This window comes from Brachyistius frenatus, unplaced genomic scaffold, assembly GCF_029030835.1.
Source record: "Brachyistius frenatus isolate BFR_SWC_R1_liver_20210118 unplaced genomic scaffold, ASM2903083v1 Contig_119, whole genome shotgun sequence".
NCBI lineage: Eukaryota > Metazoa > Chordata > Actinopteri > Embiotocidae > Brachyistius > Brachyistius frenatus.
The window spans coordinates 86,302-101,305 of NW_027210718.1; the positions used below are offsets into that span (position 1 = coordinate 86,302).

Sequence of the window (15,004 nt, forward strand, 5' to 3'; positions counted from 1 at the left end):
GACCGAATGCCATGCAATATGTTGGTACTGCGGTGGTTAAAAAAAAGAAAGAAAAAAAAAAAAAAAAACCTCAAGGAGGACACATACTGCTTTTTTTTTTTTTTTTTTTTTTTTTTACCTCCGATGAGGGGGAAAAAAAACAACAACAACTATTCAGCAACCAAAGAAAGAGGAAGGAAATTAAATTCAGCCAAGTGTACGTATGGGGGGAAAAAAAAAAAAAAAAAGACCCATGTATATGCACATCAAATGATTAATGCCATTTTCCAGTAAAAGGTGCAAAGAAATTAGTGCACATTGTTACACAATAAAAGCGTCTTTTTTTGTTTTTGTTTTTTTGTTTCGCCTCGGGCACGAGCCTGTTCAAGCACATCTACGTGCGAGTCAGCCTACTGACTACGTGCATTGTGGTATTTGGGACTGTGGCACCCTATGCTGGTTCAGATAATTCCTTTTTAAATGTACCCACCTGCCACCCCCCTCCCCTCCTCTACCCTCCCCTCCCCTGCGAGCCGTCATATAGCTCAACAGAATAATCCTATCAAGGAGGGGGGGAGGTCAAAGTCTGCCCTCCCGGTTGCCCTCACCTCCCTAGGATCCCTGCAGTGCTGTTGGCAAAAGTCACTTTAGAGTGTGTTGGATATAGTGAGGCGTTTAATCCGAGAGGTATATGTTTATCCCCAGTTTACCCTCCCACACCCACCACCCTCCTCCCACCCTCCCTCACAGAGACAAACAGGGCGCGGGGGGAAAGGAGGCCATCCGCAGAGTGGAGGTTAAAGGCCAGTCACATCCCTCCAGCTCTAGTTTCTCCCCACGATCTGGGCAGTGCAATGAGTTGCCCTGTTACCCTCCCTTTTATTAACCTGGGGGGGAAAAAACAAAACAAAGAAGACCGGAGAAAAGAGTTTTAAAAAATATCCCATGATATAAACATATAGAACATGCAGAGTTGATTTGAGCGCTTCGGGGGTCAAAGTGGGATTCTGGATCAGAAAATGGATTTGGGAACAAAATGTATCATTGTTTATCAATGAGCTGGGTGTTTCATCATTTCCAGAAAGGGCGTCTATGGGTTAGCAGTGTGTGTCATTCGGTGGACATACCTAACAGGTCAGTGTGGACCGAGGATGGGGGGGTCAGGTTAGACGCCGTAGCAGGCTGACAGGCGCTCCTTCAACAGAGGAGGGAATTGCTCAGAGAACTGCTGCCAGTTCTCTTCTCCCACCTGGTCCTTGAAGCCGTGCAGGATCTTGGGAGGAGAACACAAAACGGACTAAGATCTCCAGCAGGGCTTTTCACATTTCAAGTTCTAAGGATGAGATCTGATAAGACGTATTGCGATCTCAGGTCACTTTGACTGGAGTTGCTGGAGAGTAAAATTACCCAAAACTACCAAACTTCTTTTTTTTTTTTTTTTTTAACACACTGGAGAAATACTACTGATTACCAGTTGTATGCTGTAACACTAAAAGTCACTGTAGGTGGCTGATGATGCAATGCTTGTAAGCAAGTTACCCAGATAAGTTAAAGTTGCAATTTTGGTTGTGTCGGTGCACATAAACACACCGTTTCATCCAATTCTTACAGTTTGTTGTTCCATGTTTTTGGTTGTGAACGCCTTAAAAAAATATGTTTTTCCTTCAAGCTATTTGAGTTTCGCTTCAAAGAGAGTTCTGATTCTTACAGCTTCAGCATTAAGAGTTTAAACAATTGTCAACACTGGACTCTGGCCATCATTAATCAACTCGAATGCTCCCACGTGATGTCGTCTTAAATGTAAACATTTTGCAATCTCTACCACAGCTGTCAGACTCGAAAAGCATTCGCACTAAGTAATCAGATTTCGAATGTCTGATGAATAATCATCACCGGAACTACACAAACGGAGTCATCTCAAATAAGGTCAACCCATCAGATCTGCGTGGGACTCGGATGTCTTGCCATTTCCTTTGACCGGGCTCTCACCTTATAAAACATGTCTCTCAGGTCGTCTTTGGGGTTGACCCAGGAGGCCACAGCGTCACAGAAGAAAATGAAGTCCTGGACAGAGAAGATGTGTTACTTCACTGAGCTCCCATGTTGTTCTGAGCCCCCCCCCCCCCTCGCCTCCCCCCCGTGTCCCCAGCAGCTTCGATGCAGATCGCCTCACCTGCACGACTCCCGCAGGGTTGACGCCGATCATCACGCAGATTCCCCGGAAGGCCGAGTCCTTCTCCTCGTTATCTCTGATATTCCTCAACGACGTGCACCTGAGAGGAGAAACAACGTCGGAGACAAAAGGGGAAAGTATTCTTTCACTGATTCTGTCTCGATGGACCTTTTTCCACAGCAGACGTGTTGACCTATCACAGTGGGTGGGGTGTGTGTGTGTGTGTGTGTGTGTGTGTGTGTGTGTGTGTGTGTGTGTGTGTGTGTGTGTGTGTGTGTGTGTGTGTGTGTGTGTGTGTGTGTTGGACCGTCATGCTTCCTGGGACATTTGGTAGAGCTGAGGCATCATTAAGAAAACCTATTTCTCCAGCGTTACGTTCATGTCGGTGATATTTGCACATGAAAGCGTCGGGACTCACCACGGTCGAATGAAGTGCTGCAGCTGCGGTGCCACTTCCTGAGGACACACGAAACCCAGCCTGCCGATCGTAATGGCTGCACACAGGAGGACAAAAGCAAACGTTCACCGTACCGCTCCAACGTGACCATTGCGCTTGTGTGTGTGTGTGTTGGAAAAATTACTCCGAGGGTTGGTTCAAAATCAAACACATCGGACATTTATTCTTGCAAGAAGGAGCAACTACGTGCACCCTCAAAGGGAGGTGTCCAGCAGTGCTCCCCCCCCAGCAGTGCTCTTTCGTCACTCCTCTGTAGGGCAGCTTTTATACAGTTGACAAACAGTTGACAGTCACCCCCCTTTGTATCTGCTTTCGTATGGTAATACAGAGTTGGTTGTAAGTCACAAGATAAGGACACGGGGGAGTCGTCAATTAGATGCGGAAAGTAAAACAAAAAGGAATCACTTGCAAATAAGACAAAACAAAAGAGACTTTTCGGAGCCATTATGCACACAAGAGGAAAAGACAAATCTTTTTTTTTTCAATCAGTGTGTGTGTGTGTGTGTACCTGTGTTTTCCAGCAGGGTCTTGGGTGTGTTGGGTCTGTTGATGATCTCCACCAGGTGTGGCAGAACCAAGCCCACATACGGCTGCATCTCTGCACCTGGAGACGCAGAGCAGAGAGCGGGCGCACGATAAAAACGCTTGAGGATGACGGGGCGCCTGCAGCGTGCAGGCGTCATGGTGGGAACGGTCGCAACGTTGCATTCGGGCACGAGAAGAAGAAAAAAAAAGAAAGAAAGACGCTAAACTGTAAACTGATTAAACTTGTACGGATCATCTTGTGTTCACAGATTGATCCATCGGTCACAGTCACAAACTGAGAAAAGTCTCAAGGCCTCTATAGAAGAAGAAAAAAAAAAAAAAAACAAGCCATTTGCGGAATAAATTTATCAAAATTACAGTTTGAGATTTTCATCCATTATTTCTTCATTTTTCACTCACACACACACACACTTAACAGGCCTTTTAGTTTGTACTGTAAAATTCCACCAAGTATATGACTAATAATACATTTAAATGTCATTGATAAACTAAACTACTATTAGAAACACAAAAATACTTCTGGGTTGGCACCGTTTACCAGCAGAGCTGTGAATGTAGTTCAAGGTGTGGTGGACTTTGTTTTTGAGGCTGAAGTTGTTTGAACAGACTGAATCATCTTTTGACTGGACAGCGGTTCAGCTTAAGATTCATTATCTATTGTTGCAGAGTGGGCAACTTTCTGTTCGTCAAGAGTTTTCGGTAACCAGAAACAATGAGTTCAATCCTTTCCCATATCGCCGTCATAAAAAAAAAAAAAAAAAAGAGGCGTCGGCGACATCAAATACATCGAGACAAAGGGGAAACGTGTTGATGCAAAGACATCAGCGCAACAGAAAACTCTAGAGTCTTATTGCGGTTTAGATTTACAGAAAGGAGCGAGACCTCAAAAAGATAAACATCACTCGATACGTGCACACTGGTCTAAAAGACGAGCGGTTTGCTGGCGCTCTACGCTCACCTGGACAATTCCCTGTTTGCTGCTTGACACCTGTGCCTGTAGGGACATCACACAGAGGTTCACTGGGCTGACTGGAACGCACAGAACGACGTGCCAAGCATGCGCATGCGCACACGCGCTCACACAATACACGAGTACAACAAGGCGTTTGGGTTTTTTTCTGGACGAGGACACGGCACGCCACAATCAGGCAATCCTGAACAAAATCCTAACTGCTTGTAATGGTTGTAAATTTCGACAGCTATTAAAAAAAAAAGTCTGCCTGAAGGGAACTGTAGAAAAAATGTCTGCCAAAAGCCAAGAACCGCAGCTGAGAACAAAGTCAGCGCAGTTTGCACAAACCAGCAGCTCCATCTGAATCACACACACACACACACACACACACACACACACACACACACACGTAAATCTGCAGACTCGCGATGGCAAACACCCAACTGTGCCACCGAGAGCCTGGTGCAACACGAGCCGTGCAAGATCTGGATCAGAAAATATAGGAACAAAATGTATCATTTTGTGTCAATGAGCTGGGTGTTTCATCATATCCAGAGAGTGGGAGCTTGTTTGCAACGAAGGCAACCGTTTGTTAGAAAACAAAGAGGAAACAACAGCGACCTGCTTTCTTACCCATCTGCATGGAGATCTCTCCAATGGCCCAGGTGGCGTTGTTGCACACAGAGATAAACTCTGGGTTCAGGTTCAGCCCAAGGATGGGCATGAACTCAGCTGGAGGGGAGGAAACGGGTACAACGGTTACAACTTATCTTAACCTTATCTGTAGTAGCCAATCATTTTGAGACATCAGATCATGGGTGGCAGCAACCTGGCAGTTTACAACCGGTGACTGCAGGGCGTTCCCCGCTAGCCAGATAATGCAAGTCAGTTATTCAGGTTATCACTCTAAAGAAAGCACACTCACCAATGCAAGGCTTCACGTGGAGGAAGCACGCCTTGGTTAGATCACCCAGGAGAGCAAATGAGCTTTGCCTCACCTCGGGCATAGTGTCCTGCAACAAAACCAGACACCTCAGTGACACCCTTCTGCAGTTTATCCATCAAAATGAAAACGGAAAGCGTCTTTAAGCAGGTTCCAATCCAGTATTTACATCCGTTAAAATATGGGAATTAAAAATATCACACCGAGGCTTACCTGCATGCACTGGAAAAGGAGGGTCATGATGTTGGAGCGAGCCACGAGTTGTTCCACATGGCCACCCAAACCCTCAGCCAGGCCGCTCAGCAGATCCAGGGCTACGATCATGAAATCCTTGTCAGGGGCCTCGTACTGGTCTGGATGCTGGTTGTACATCTGTGCAGAGAGGACAGGGCAAGTTTTAATGTCTCTTCTTTACGGCCTGAAATTTTTTTAAATAAATCAACGTACACAATATATATTTATTTGTGTGTGTGTGTGTGTGTGTGTTCTCACCATAGCCTGAGCTAGTGTCTTCTGGACAAGCGTGACACAGCGCTGGTAGACAGGCTCGCAGTAAGGCAGAAACCCACTCTGCAGGGCCGTGGCTACTGACGACAAACACTGGAAGAAATTAAACAAGAGCATAGGTCGGTTTTTACAGAGTACACCCAACAAATGACACGAAGGCAGTTGAAAACCCTTGCTGTTGTCACAGTTTTTGTCACAAAAGAAAGACAAAATTTAAATGTCAAACACCCCGAAAAAACAACATGAGTCAGTCTGTCTGGTAACTTTTTAGAGTCTTAAATGTGTTTAAGATAAAAAAAAAAAAAAAAATCCCAAATGGAATAAAAAACCTCCTACGGAGCAAGAACTCCTTTATATTAAAAATAAATAAATTAAATTTTAAAAAAAACTCACCTCCAGTAGTGGGAAAAGATCCTTGTCTTCGTCTTTTAGCTCATTCCACTTGGCAATAAGAGGGGGCATCAACTTCTGAATGTACTCCTGTAAAACAATACAAACTAGTCGGAGCTCAAATGAAAAAGTCCTGCTGAATATGACCTTGCGTGAGCAAAGTACCAAGAGTGCAGATCTAGATACCGCAGACACTTACAGGCTGATTGAGGTGGTGACCCACTGAATCTGCCAGAGTTCCTATGGCATCATACAGGATGAGGAGATTCTTGTGTTGATACTTCCCAAAGGCGAAGACCAGCGTGTCCAGGATAAAACTCAGGTAGGGCACCAGCTCGGTGCACGCCTCCTCCTCCAGGGTGGCAAATGCACTGACAAAACCAAAGATGGAGGTCATTAATATTTCATCATCTCGTGGTTCTTGCAGGCGAAGAACGATGCATTGCAGGACGTGGATCAGAACAGAATATGGGAACAAAATGTATCATTGTTTATCAATGAGCTGGGATTTTCATCACATCCACAGTATAAAAGAGAAGAGGAACAGGAAGCTGCTCACCTGCAGGCGGCCTCCTGCACCCGCTTGTTGCCGTCCAGGATACGTTTCAGAAGCTCGGTCATGAGGGGTTTGAGGTAGGAGTCGGGGGGCTGAGAGACCACCCAGTGTGCATAGCGACTCAAAGTCCAGCAGGCGATGGAGCGAACCAGGGCCTTCTTGTCACACAGACACTGAATGAGGTGAGGGATCAGCTCCGGCAGATAGGGCACCATGCCCTGCATGCAACCTGAGACAATGAGGACAAGATTACTAGCAGAAGGGAGAAGTTACACAAGGACTGTAGTCACAGAATTTTCAATCATTTGACTCCCGATTTAGACCAAACCCATCTCCGAAATCCAGAGTTAGATATACATTACATTAAGTGTTTTATCACATTAAAAAGAATGCACGGTGAGGTACCGGCTTGCCTTACAGAGATGCTACATCTCCCTCTGAAGAGGAACTTCACTCATTAGTCTCACTGATATCAGACTTTGGAACTCATGGCATTAATGTGATAAATGTCACCGTTACATTTTGTTGAAGTATCGCGAGTACTTTGTGATGACTCCTCTTGAAAGTAGGTTTTCATAAACTTTACCTTTTAATTCATAAGAAACGGCAGAGATAAATGGTTACATGTGCATCCCGAGGCAGATCCCTGATTTGAATGGAGAACCTAAAAGTGCGGTGCACGTGCAAAAAAACAGCCATGTAAGAGTGTGGCGCGGTTGTCTTACATTAACTATCTGTACGCATGTTCTTAACATGATTTATGTCTGTATGAACATGTAGACAGGCTTTAGAAAAAAATTATATTTGTATTGTAGTGAACCCTGAAAATGACTCCGTATGGTGTCTCAGAACATCCGTGTCCGTTTATTCCTGAAGTGGAAACAGCTGTTCAGGCTGACATTACGATGCTCAGACTGTTGTGCATCCTATTCAGCTTTTATGAGCAGGACCGTGCAGCTCTACTTTTTTTTTTTTTTTTTTGTGGGTCTGTGCGTGTAAACTAGCCATTAAAAAAAAAGCCAGACATTGAGAACAAGGATCAGATGCAGGTACAAAGCTGTAGTTTGTATGAAAACCGTGACGTCTTACCCTCAGCTATGGCCCCCAACACCAGGATACCAGACTCCTTGATGACCCAGTCTGGGTGGAAGAGCAGGCCTTTCAGGAGCGGCAGGAGGTGGGGCAGCAAGTCGTCACGGAACACGTTGGCGAGCACGTCCAGCGCTGCGGCCGAACACTTTCCTACATCGGAAAGAAAAGCCCGTCGCAATCAGATTTTTAACACCAAACTCAATGTCTGGGTAAAATGAGACGCGTGACCCTCGCAGCACCGAAAACGAGTGGAGACTGAGAGGAAAGAAATACCGCTGTTGTGCAACAGTCTAGCGCAGTTTGAAAGATCTGGATCAGAAACAATAGGAACATTAGGTATCATTGTGAATCAATGAGCTGGGTTTTTCATCATGTCCAGATGCAAGACTGACTTATAAAATACCACATAATTTGGAGGTGGTTGAAGTATGAACAAGTTCTCCCACAACTAATTACGCAGCGCAGACCTGACTGAGCGGTTGTCCAACACTTAACTGGATGATGCTGAGCATGTGGGGGATGAGACGGTCGATGCGGACCTGCCAGCACCAGCTGGTTTACTAACTGCACTTGCGCAGCTTATTTTGTTGCAATTGTATGTTCTTGAAATCGATAACAAAATATTTTTGCACTATTGTCTCCACACTTACGCAGGTTCCAGTCGGAGAGCGTGTCGTCGTCATCGTCGTCGTCGTCTTCAATGTCCTCGCCCTCCTCTCCCTCCCCTCCTTCGTGCTGCAAGGTGACAGTGCGAGACTTGTGGAAACGGGGCTTGATGTCCTGATCGCTATCTGGCACCGCCTCGTCCTCCTCCACGTCGCCCTGCAGGAACAAGCACAAACACAAATATTACATGAGATGTGTGACCCTCAGGACTGAAAGAAATACCGCTGTTGTGCAACAGTCTCGCGGTTTGAAAGATCTGGATCAGAAATAAAAGGAACATTAGGTATCATTGTGAATCAATGAGCTGGGTTTCTCATCATGTCCAGATGCAAGACTGATTTAAAATGCCACTTAATTCGGACGGTGGGTACAATTGTAAAGAAGTGTCCATAAAACGGTAAAAGAACAAAGACCATGCCTACCTTCAGTAGTATGATGTCTATCTCCGAATACTTCATCCCATTTACTAAGATAGGGGTCAGTCTATATCAAGAGGGACAGAAGAAGACTTCATTGGTTAAAATAGAAGATGGTAGTTCCAACAAGTTTATAAGAAGGTGACTGTATCTAAAATTGGATTAACGACTTCACAATGCGACACCCATATTATATTAACACCATGCTACTCACTGCACCAGGTGTCCAGACAGCATCTCTTTACAGATGGGTTGCTCAGCCAGAGTCAGCCAAAACTCGCAGGCCTCCAGAGCCACGTTCTCATCCGGGTCCTGGGTCCGCTGCAGCATGTACTGCAGGAGATGAGACGGGTATTTAAAATGAGATGCGTGACCCTCGCAGCACCGAAAACGAGTGGAGACTGAGAGGAAAGAAATACCACTGTCGTGCAACAGTCTAGCACAGTTTGAAAGATCTGGATCAGAAACAATAGGAACATTAGGTATCATTGTGAATCAATGAGCTGGGTTTCTCATCATGTCCAGAGGCAAGACCGACTTAAAATACCACATAATTCAGAGGTGGTTGAAGTATGAACAAGTTCTCCCACAACTAATTATGTGGTCCAGAGCTGACTCGGCAGTTGTCCAACACTTACCTGGATGATGCTGTGCATGTGGGGGATGAGACGGTCGATGCGGACCTCCAGTAACATGACGAGGGCTCGGCACACATTCTTTCGAACCTCAGAGTCCTCATCTGCTGCCAGCGCAAACAGACTCTAACGGAGAAAAGACGAGATGAGAAAGACATGAACTCCAGCCTGGGACAAAAAAACTAAGCGTGTGCCTTTCAAACACAGCAATACAGGCTGATTTAGTTGGTATTCACACACAAACTCACCTCTATGAAGGTGTCAATGTTGTCCATCAGGGCCTGGGCTCTGCCAATGATGAACTGGTTCACGCAGGCTATAGCATGGGACCTGCAGGGATGACAGGAGGACAGATCAAGTCAGTGATGAAAGGCGGTGGTTAAAATAAAAGCGTCTCAATTTAACATGTCAAATATAAAAATGTTATGGTAATGGTGAAATCTACTCAACAGCACTGTTGAAAACAGATGTAGAGATGCAACACTATTGGTTGTCTTTCAAGTGTAAAAAGAGGAAATTGCATTTCAAAAAGCCAATAATTCAACTTGCTTTATGTTAGACAGTAGTTATTAATTTCTGTGTTGGCTACAATAGAGAGTGTCAACACTGAGGTCTCCCCCAGGCCTTGTTCTGAACCAGGAAAACCATGCTTACATGTCTTCAACAGTGAGACCTTTAAGATAAACAGTGTTCGGGAGCAGGGGGGAGGGGGGGGACTTACTCCGAATCTAATCAGCACTTAATATGTCTTAAAATATTTTGTATATCTGGATCAGACAGTATGAATACAAACACCTTCATTGTGAGTCAGATGTTAGAATGCATCACACCCAGACAGTAATGGCGCGCACACACAAACTCTCTCTCTCTCTCTCTCTCACTCTCATGTACCTAATCTTGGGGCTGCAGTGCTTGAAGAACTGAAGGAATTTGGGGATCATTATGTTGAGGGGTCTATTCAGAGCATCGCTGTCCAGCAGCTCTGAGGAATCCTCGCAGATCTTCTGCAGTGCGCCGAATGAGCCCTGAGACACAGACATACACAGAGAGGCTGTCAAATCACACGCAAACATACAGGGACACAGAGGAGAGAATGAGACCGCATCAGACCAGAGAACTGGAGCAACAGTACCGAATACAGCGCACAGACGGTGGGTATTTTAATACATCGAGCACATGTGCTACTGATAAGATTTTATGTATCGTTATTCAGAGAATTTCGGTGTCTCCTGCAAAGGCGACAGTAACACTAATCATGTCTATATTACGTCCAGATCTCACAATTTGCGTACACAAACTAATGAGCACATCTAAATAGGGCAAAGCAATAATCAATGTTATGAGTTAGACCTGTGCCTTCCCTATAACATCAAATATTTTGCTGAAATAAACATCAGCTCCACAATGAAGATAGCCAGCATGTCGAAAGAGGCCAGAATTTTGAGGGGGGAAAAAATGGTTTAATTCCCAGTTTCACTTAACTTTGTTGTTGCTGCCAGGGGAGGACAAGTTACAGCTTTATCCTGTTATTTGTTCTTGACGATTGATTACCTCATCTAATGCTCAGTACAACTACCCCCATATTCAACCAGTGCAGATATCTAATCAGCCAAAAGAGGTGAAAACACCTTCCACTGCATGTAGGAGACTTAAAAAAAAAAAAAAAAAAAAATTAAAGTGACATCAGTACTTTTTAATAGCATGAAAACAAATGAAGACACAACAGAGTGAGTGCAGACCTCGCAGGTGTTGTAGTCTTCCGAGTTGAGCAAGTTGCAAAGCTGGGGCAGCAGCTCAGGCCATGTTTGTAGCTCTCCTTTGGAGGCGATGGTAGTGATCAGGATGCCTAGAGGAGCACAGAAGAGAAGAGAACAGAGTTCTGAGCAGTGTTTTGTAATTGTAAGGATTACGGGCAGGTGTCATCGCAGCAGCTCTGGATCAGACAGTATGAATACAAACACCTCCATGGGCACTCAGGTATATTTTTATGCATCGTGTCCAGACGGTAATAGAAGGAAATGAAGTGTTCGGCGTGAGGATGGAAGCTGGACCACAAACATAATTGAACAGAAACTCACCAATAGTGGCACGGATGAGCGGTGAGGGATCGCCGATGTTGTTGAGGCATTCCTGCTTGATGAAGTCAGCAACAGTTGGGGGGAAGTTCTGGTAGTGGGCCTTAACATTGTTTTTCAGTATCAGACCACTCAGAGAGCGAGTCGGCTCATCTAAGAAGGGGAGAAAATAAAAGGTAATTTGTTTTTTTTTAAACAAGATGGAGAGCGACAGGCAAAACAATGCAAGCCAACAGTGTGCATGTGGAACGTGACACTGAGGATAAAAGGTGAACAAAAACTGATTTTTTTTTTTTTAATTATTCAAATGTGCCCTGAAGAGCAGTATAACCTGACCTTTTCCAGCCATGTACGGTTGTAACTACACATCACTTCCTCTATAAGCAGACATTCTACCTTTATTTCTAGCCTCGTCTATTTTTTGATATTGCTCTAGAAGTTTTATAAAGTTGCACCATTGCAATTTTAATGAGAGAAATATATACACTGCAATAATAGTAAACATTGAACTAAATCTGAATTTCACTCATCACAGGCAGTTCATTCTCCCCAAGCTAGGACGGATTCAATCCAGAGGACCACCTTCATCGAACAACTTTAATGAAATTCACTTCACCGACAGATCACTCAAACTGTGGTTTAATTTCAGATTAAGGTTTTTCCCGTCCAGCCGATAACGTGTGAGAGCACCCATCTTAACAGTTCCACATACTTTTCAGCGCCTGCATCTTTTCGTGTTGCATTTATTGGCACGAGGATGCCATTTAATGCAAGAAAATGTCATTCTTATTTGTTAAGTCAAGTCTATGAGGGGGTGGATGCATGATGTATTATTAATGCTCAGTATAAGTGGTGTTGATTTGCGTGTTCACAGTGTATTTGTGTGTGGACCCCTGGTACAATAGTTCCCATCACCAATAGCTTACAAGGATCCAAATAAACTAACAAACACAGTCAAGTGAGGCATACAGTCCATTCAGCATTTACGTGTATGGGGACTTCAGAATTTTTATTTTTTATTTTATACACTTTATTAATCCCCGAGGTGAAATTTCTTCTGTAAATGTAACTACTGCAGCTCAAATATCTGGGTAAATATGCATGAGGGAGGAAAAACGTGTAAAATCGAATTACTCACCTTCCGTTTTGAGTCGTGTGAGGACAAAGATGAGATAGTTGTTGAAGTCTGGAAATTGGTTGAGTTGTTCAAGTTTCTAGCATTAGAAGTCAAGGACCATTTCACTTTCCAAACAAAGCAACTAACCTTTGATCTGTATGCCAAGTAATGCTTTTGGAAATTATACAACACTTAAAAATAAAGAAGGACAAGTCTTCTGCATGGAACCAGTGGCGTTTCTCACGCAAAAATATTTCACAGCAACCAAAAATATTTTGTAGGGTTTTTTTTTGTTTTTTTTTATCATGCATGAATACAGTTAAATGTGTGAAGAGACTTAATATGTAATAAAAGTGCATTTATGTGCAACTGCATGCCCAGGGAAATTAAGACTTCCCGAGCTTTGCAGATGACTCAAGTGTCAGATATCAGAGCTTACTACCAGTACACGAACAACTGCCCCCCCCCTTCAGCAAAATCTTCAACATGTGGAAAACATTCCACTTCCAACTGAAGACGGCAGTTGTGACAATAAATTTACATGGGACAAATCAAAATCCTGCATAAAACCATACACGGCATTTAGAGGAGCATTATGTTGCCCCTTTTGTTAGATTACGCAGTAAGTAGGATACTTGCTGTACAGCTCTCTGTGTGACTGTGTTGGGCGACTGCGAGTCTTTGAGCAGCTGGAGGACCTGCTGAAGTCCCTGCTCATCTGGTTGCCACTCCATCCTGAGAAATATACACATACATTCATAATTTAGACGACTTAACAAGAAAAAAAAGGAGACATTCGAAGGCGTGTGGAGTCTGGATCAGACAGTATGAATACAAACACCATCAGAGACAGTCAGATGTTTTTTTGCTGCATCATCTCCAGTCCACATGCACACATACAATTAAAAGCAAACTAAAAAAAAAAAGGGTGGGATTTATGTACCGAGCCCAATATGTGGGTGAATTTTGAGCATTGTAAGCTGCATTATTATAAAGACTCCTCGTGAAAAACTCAACCTTTTTAAAACTACTGTATAAATGATTAGTGTAATAAACGTTGCAAATAGAAAAAGTGCACATATCCTTAAACTGTATGCTAAAAGGCCCCTCAACTTAAATAACCAAATCGTTGAAAAGATCAGGAATAAGACAAGGGGGTATGTGTAGGTCCGAGGTGGACAGAGACCAAACGGAGTTGGGTGAAGAGGTGAATACTCGGGTCTGCCAACGCCTAAAATTGTAATTTAAAATCGGCTTGCGGCACAAAAAAAACGAGGACATTAGACAACACGACCAGCTAAAATCTCTGTGACCCGGCTTAAGCGCTCCAAGTTAATCCTACCCCCCTCCCTCCCCTCCGCCCACCACCACCACCCGGTCGGCTGGTCTAAGTTACGGAGACGCTTTGTGCCATCAATGAATATAAATATAAAAATATAAATAAATATATAAATATATATGTGCCTTCGAATTTCAGCTCTGTGCGGTTCAGCACGTGGGCCCGAGTCGCGCCGCCACCCGAGAGGTCGCGTTCATCCGCGGTTGGTCAGAGTGAGAAAAGTTATCAGGAAATGAGTTCGCGACGAAGCGGTGCCGCCATGTCCGGTTACAATCCAGCAATCCCGTGATTTGCTTGAACTATATTTGCATCTAATCGGTAGTTTATTCCCATTTTGACATCCATCGTCGATATATTCAACGGTTACTCGCCGCCGCACGCAACTCGACCCGACGGCACCGAAGTTGTCCTTCTCGCTCGGGGCCTGGTCGACGGGGCAGTTTCCTGGCTTTGCTGGTCGCAACGTGCCCGGTGTACCAAAAAAAAAATAATAATAAAATAAATAAATAAAAGCAGATCTCACCGTCAACTCACCCAACACGAGCCCTGAAACTAAGTCGGCCTTTTACGGAAGGCTTTTCAACGGCGGTGACCGAGTAAAGACGCCGCGGTTAAAGCCACGCTTAACCGCCAATAATTGGGGGACAAACTTGCCGAACACGTTTTGCACGCTCGCGTTAGCCGTTAAGCCGCCTGGCCATTGGTTTAGACTGACGATGCTAAAGCTAAAGCTACTAGCCAGGCTAATGCTAAGTTAACCGACACTTGCTTTGATATTCGCGTTATCAAAACCTTACCTAATTAAACGGTCTCGCTCGATGTAATACAAATATATATATTTATTTTTCTTTTGGTCAAAGTACAGGTATACCAAGACTGTACGCACAAATATTCAGTGGAAAGTTGAGTAACCAGAACTGGGCCGCTCTTCTCCCGTGCTTCGAAGCGGTTCCTCTTGTTCAAATGAGCACGCCGACTGATATTGGCCTATGGCGGCTTCCGTTCAATACACATTTCGGTAAACCTCGCGAGATTTACCACACGGCGAACGGGAACCAGTTTCTAAAACCGGCCAAACAAACAAAAAATAAAAAATAAACATGAATTATAGGGATTAAATACATTACATTGAATTATAGGGATTAAATAATGTTATATTTA

General features: G+C 44.2%; 1 protein-coding gene and 1 non-coding gene across 5 annotated transcripts; both read right to left on the reverse strand.

Moving 5' to 3' along the window:
• Positions 1-726: 726 nt before the first annotated feature.
• Positions 727-14,806, reverse strand: LOC138629676 (transportin-2-like). 4 transcript variants are annotated; one of them, XM_069713531.1, is made up of 26 exons: positions 14,730-14,806; positions 13,140-13,239; positions 12,526-12,601; positions 11,391-11,540; positions 11,052-11,158; positions 10,204-10,337; positions 9,561-9,642; positions 9,316-9,438; positions 8,892-9,010; positions 8,684-8,744; positions 8,246-8,417; positions 7,593-7,745; positions 6,507-6,732; positions 6,147-6,318; positions 5,951-6,037; positions 5,543-5,650; positions 5,264-5,422; positions 5,033-5,120; positions 4,741-4,839; positions 4,114-4,149; positions 3,118-3,213; positions 2,571-2,646; positions 2,153-2,252; positions 1,969-2,043; positions 1,107-1,252; positions 727-866 (listed from the first exon to the last, which is right to left on the reverse strand). In XM_069713531.1, exons 2-25 carry the CDS (start codon positions 13,236-13,238, stop codon positions 1,145-1,147), a joined length of 2,706 nt encoding a protein of 901 aa, XP_069569632.1. In that variant the 5' UTR covers position 13,239; positions 14,730-14,806; the 3' UTR covers positions 727-866; positions 1,107-1,144. The 4 variants fall into 4 exon arrangements, with proteins under 4 accessions (XP_069569632.1, XP_069569631.1, XP_069569633.1 ...); XM_069713530.1 differs by lacking the exon at positions 14,730-14,806 and having other exon boundaries at positions 13,140-13,806; XM_069713532.1 differs by lacking the exons at positions 4,114-4,149; positions 14,730-14,806 and having other exon boundaries at positions 13,140-13,806.
• On the reverse strand, positions 13,318-13,387 carry LOC138629697 (small nucleolar RNA SNORD41). Its single transcript, XR_011311568.1, has one exon. It is a non-coding gene; the product is annotated as a small nucleolar RNA SNORD41 (small nucleolar RNA).
• Positions 14,807-15,004: the final 198 nt, after the last annotated feature.

Coding starts and splice junctions, on each gene's coding strand:
- LOC138629676 (XM_069713530.1), bottom strand. CDS start 13,256: ATGTGTATATTTCTCAGGATGGAGTGGCAACCAGATGAGCAGGGACTT. Junction 6,319..6,506: donor GTGCAGGAGGCCGCCTGCAG/GTGAGCAGCTTC, acceptor TGGTTTTGTCAG/TGCATTTGCCACCCTGGAGG. Junction 5,121..5,263: donor TCCTTTTCCAGTGCATGCAG/GTAAGCCTCGGT, acceptor GTTTTGTTGCAG/GACACTATGCCCGAGGTGAG.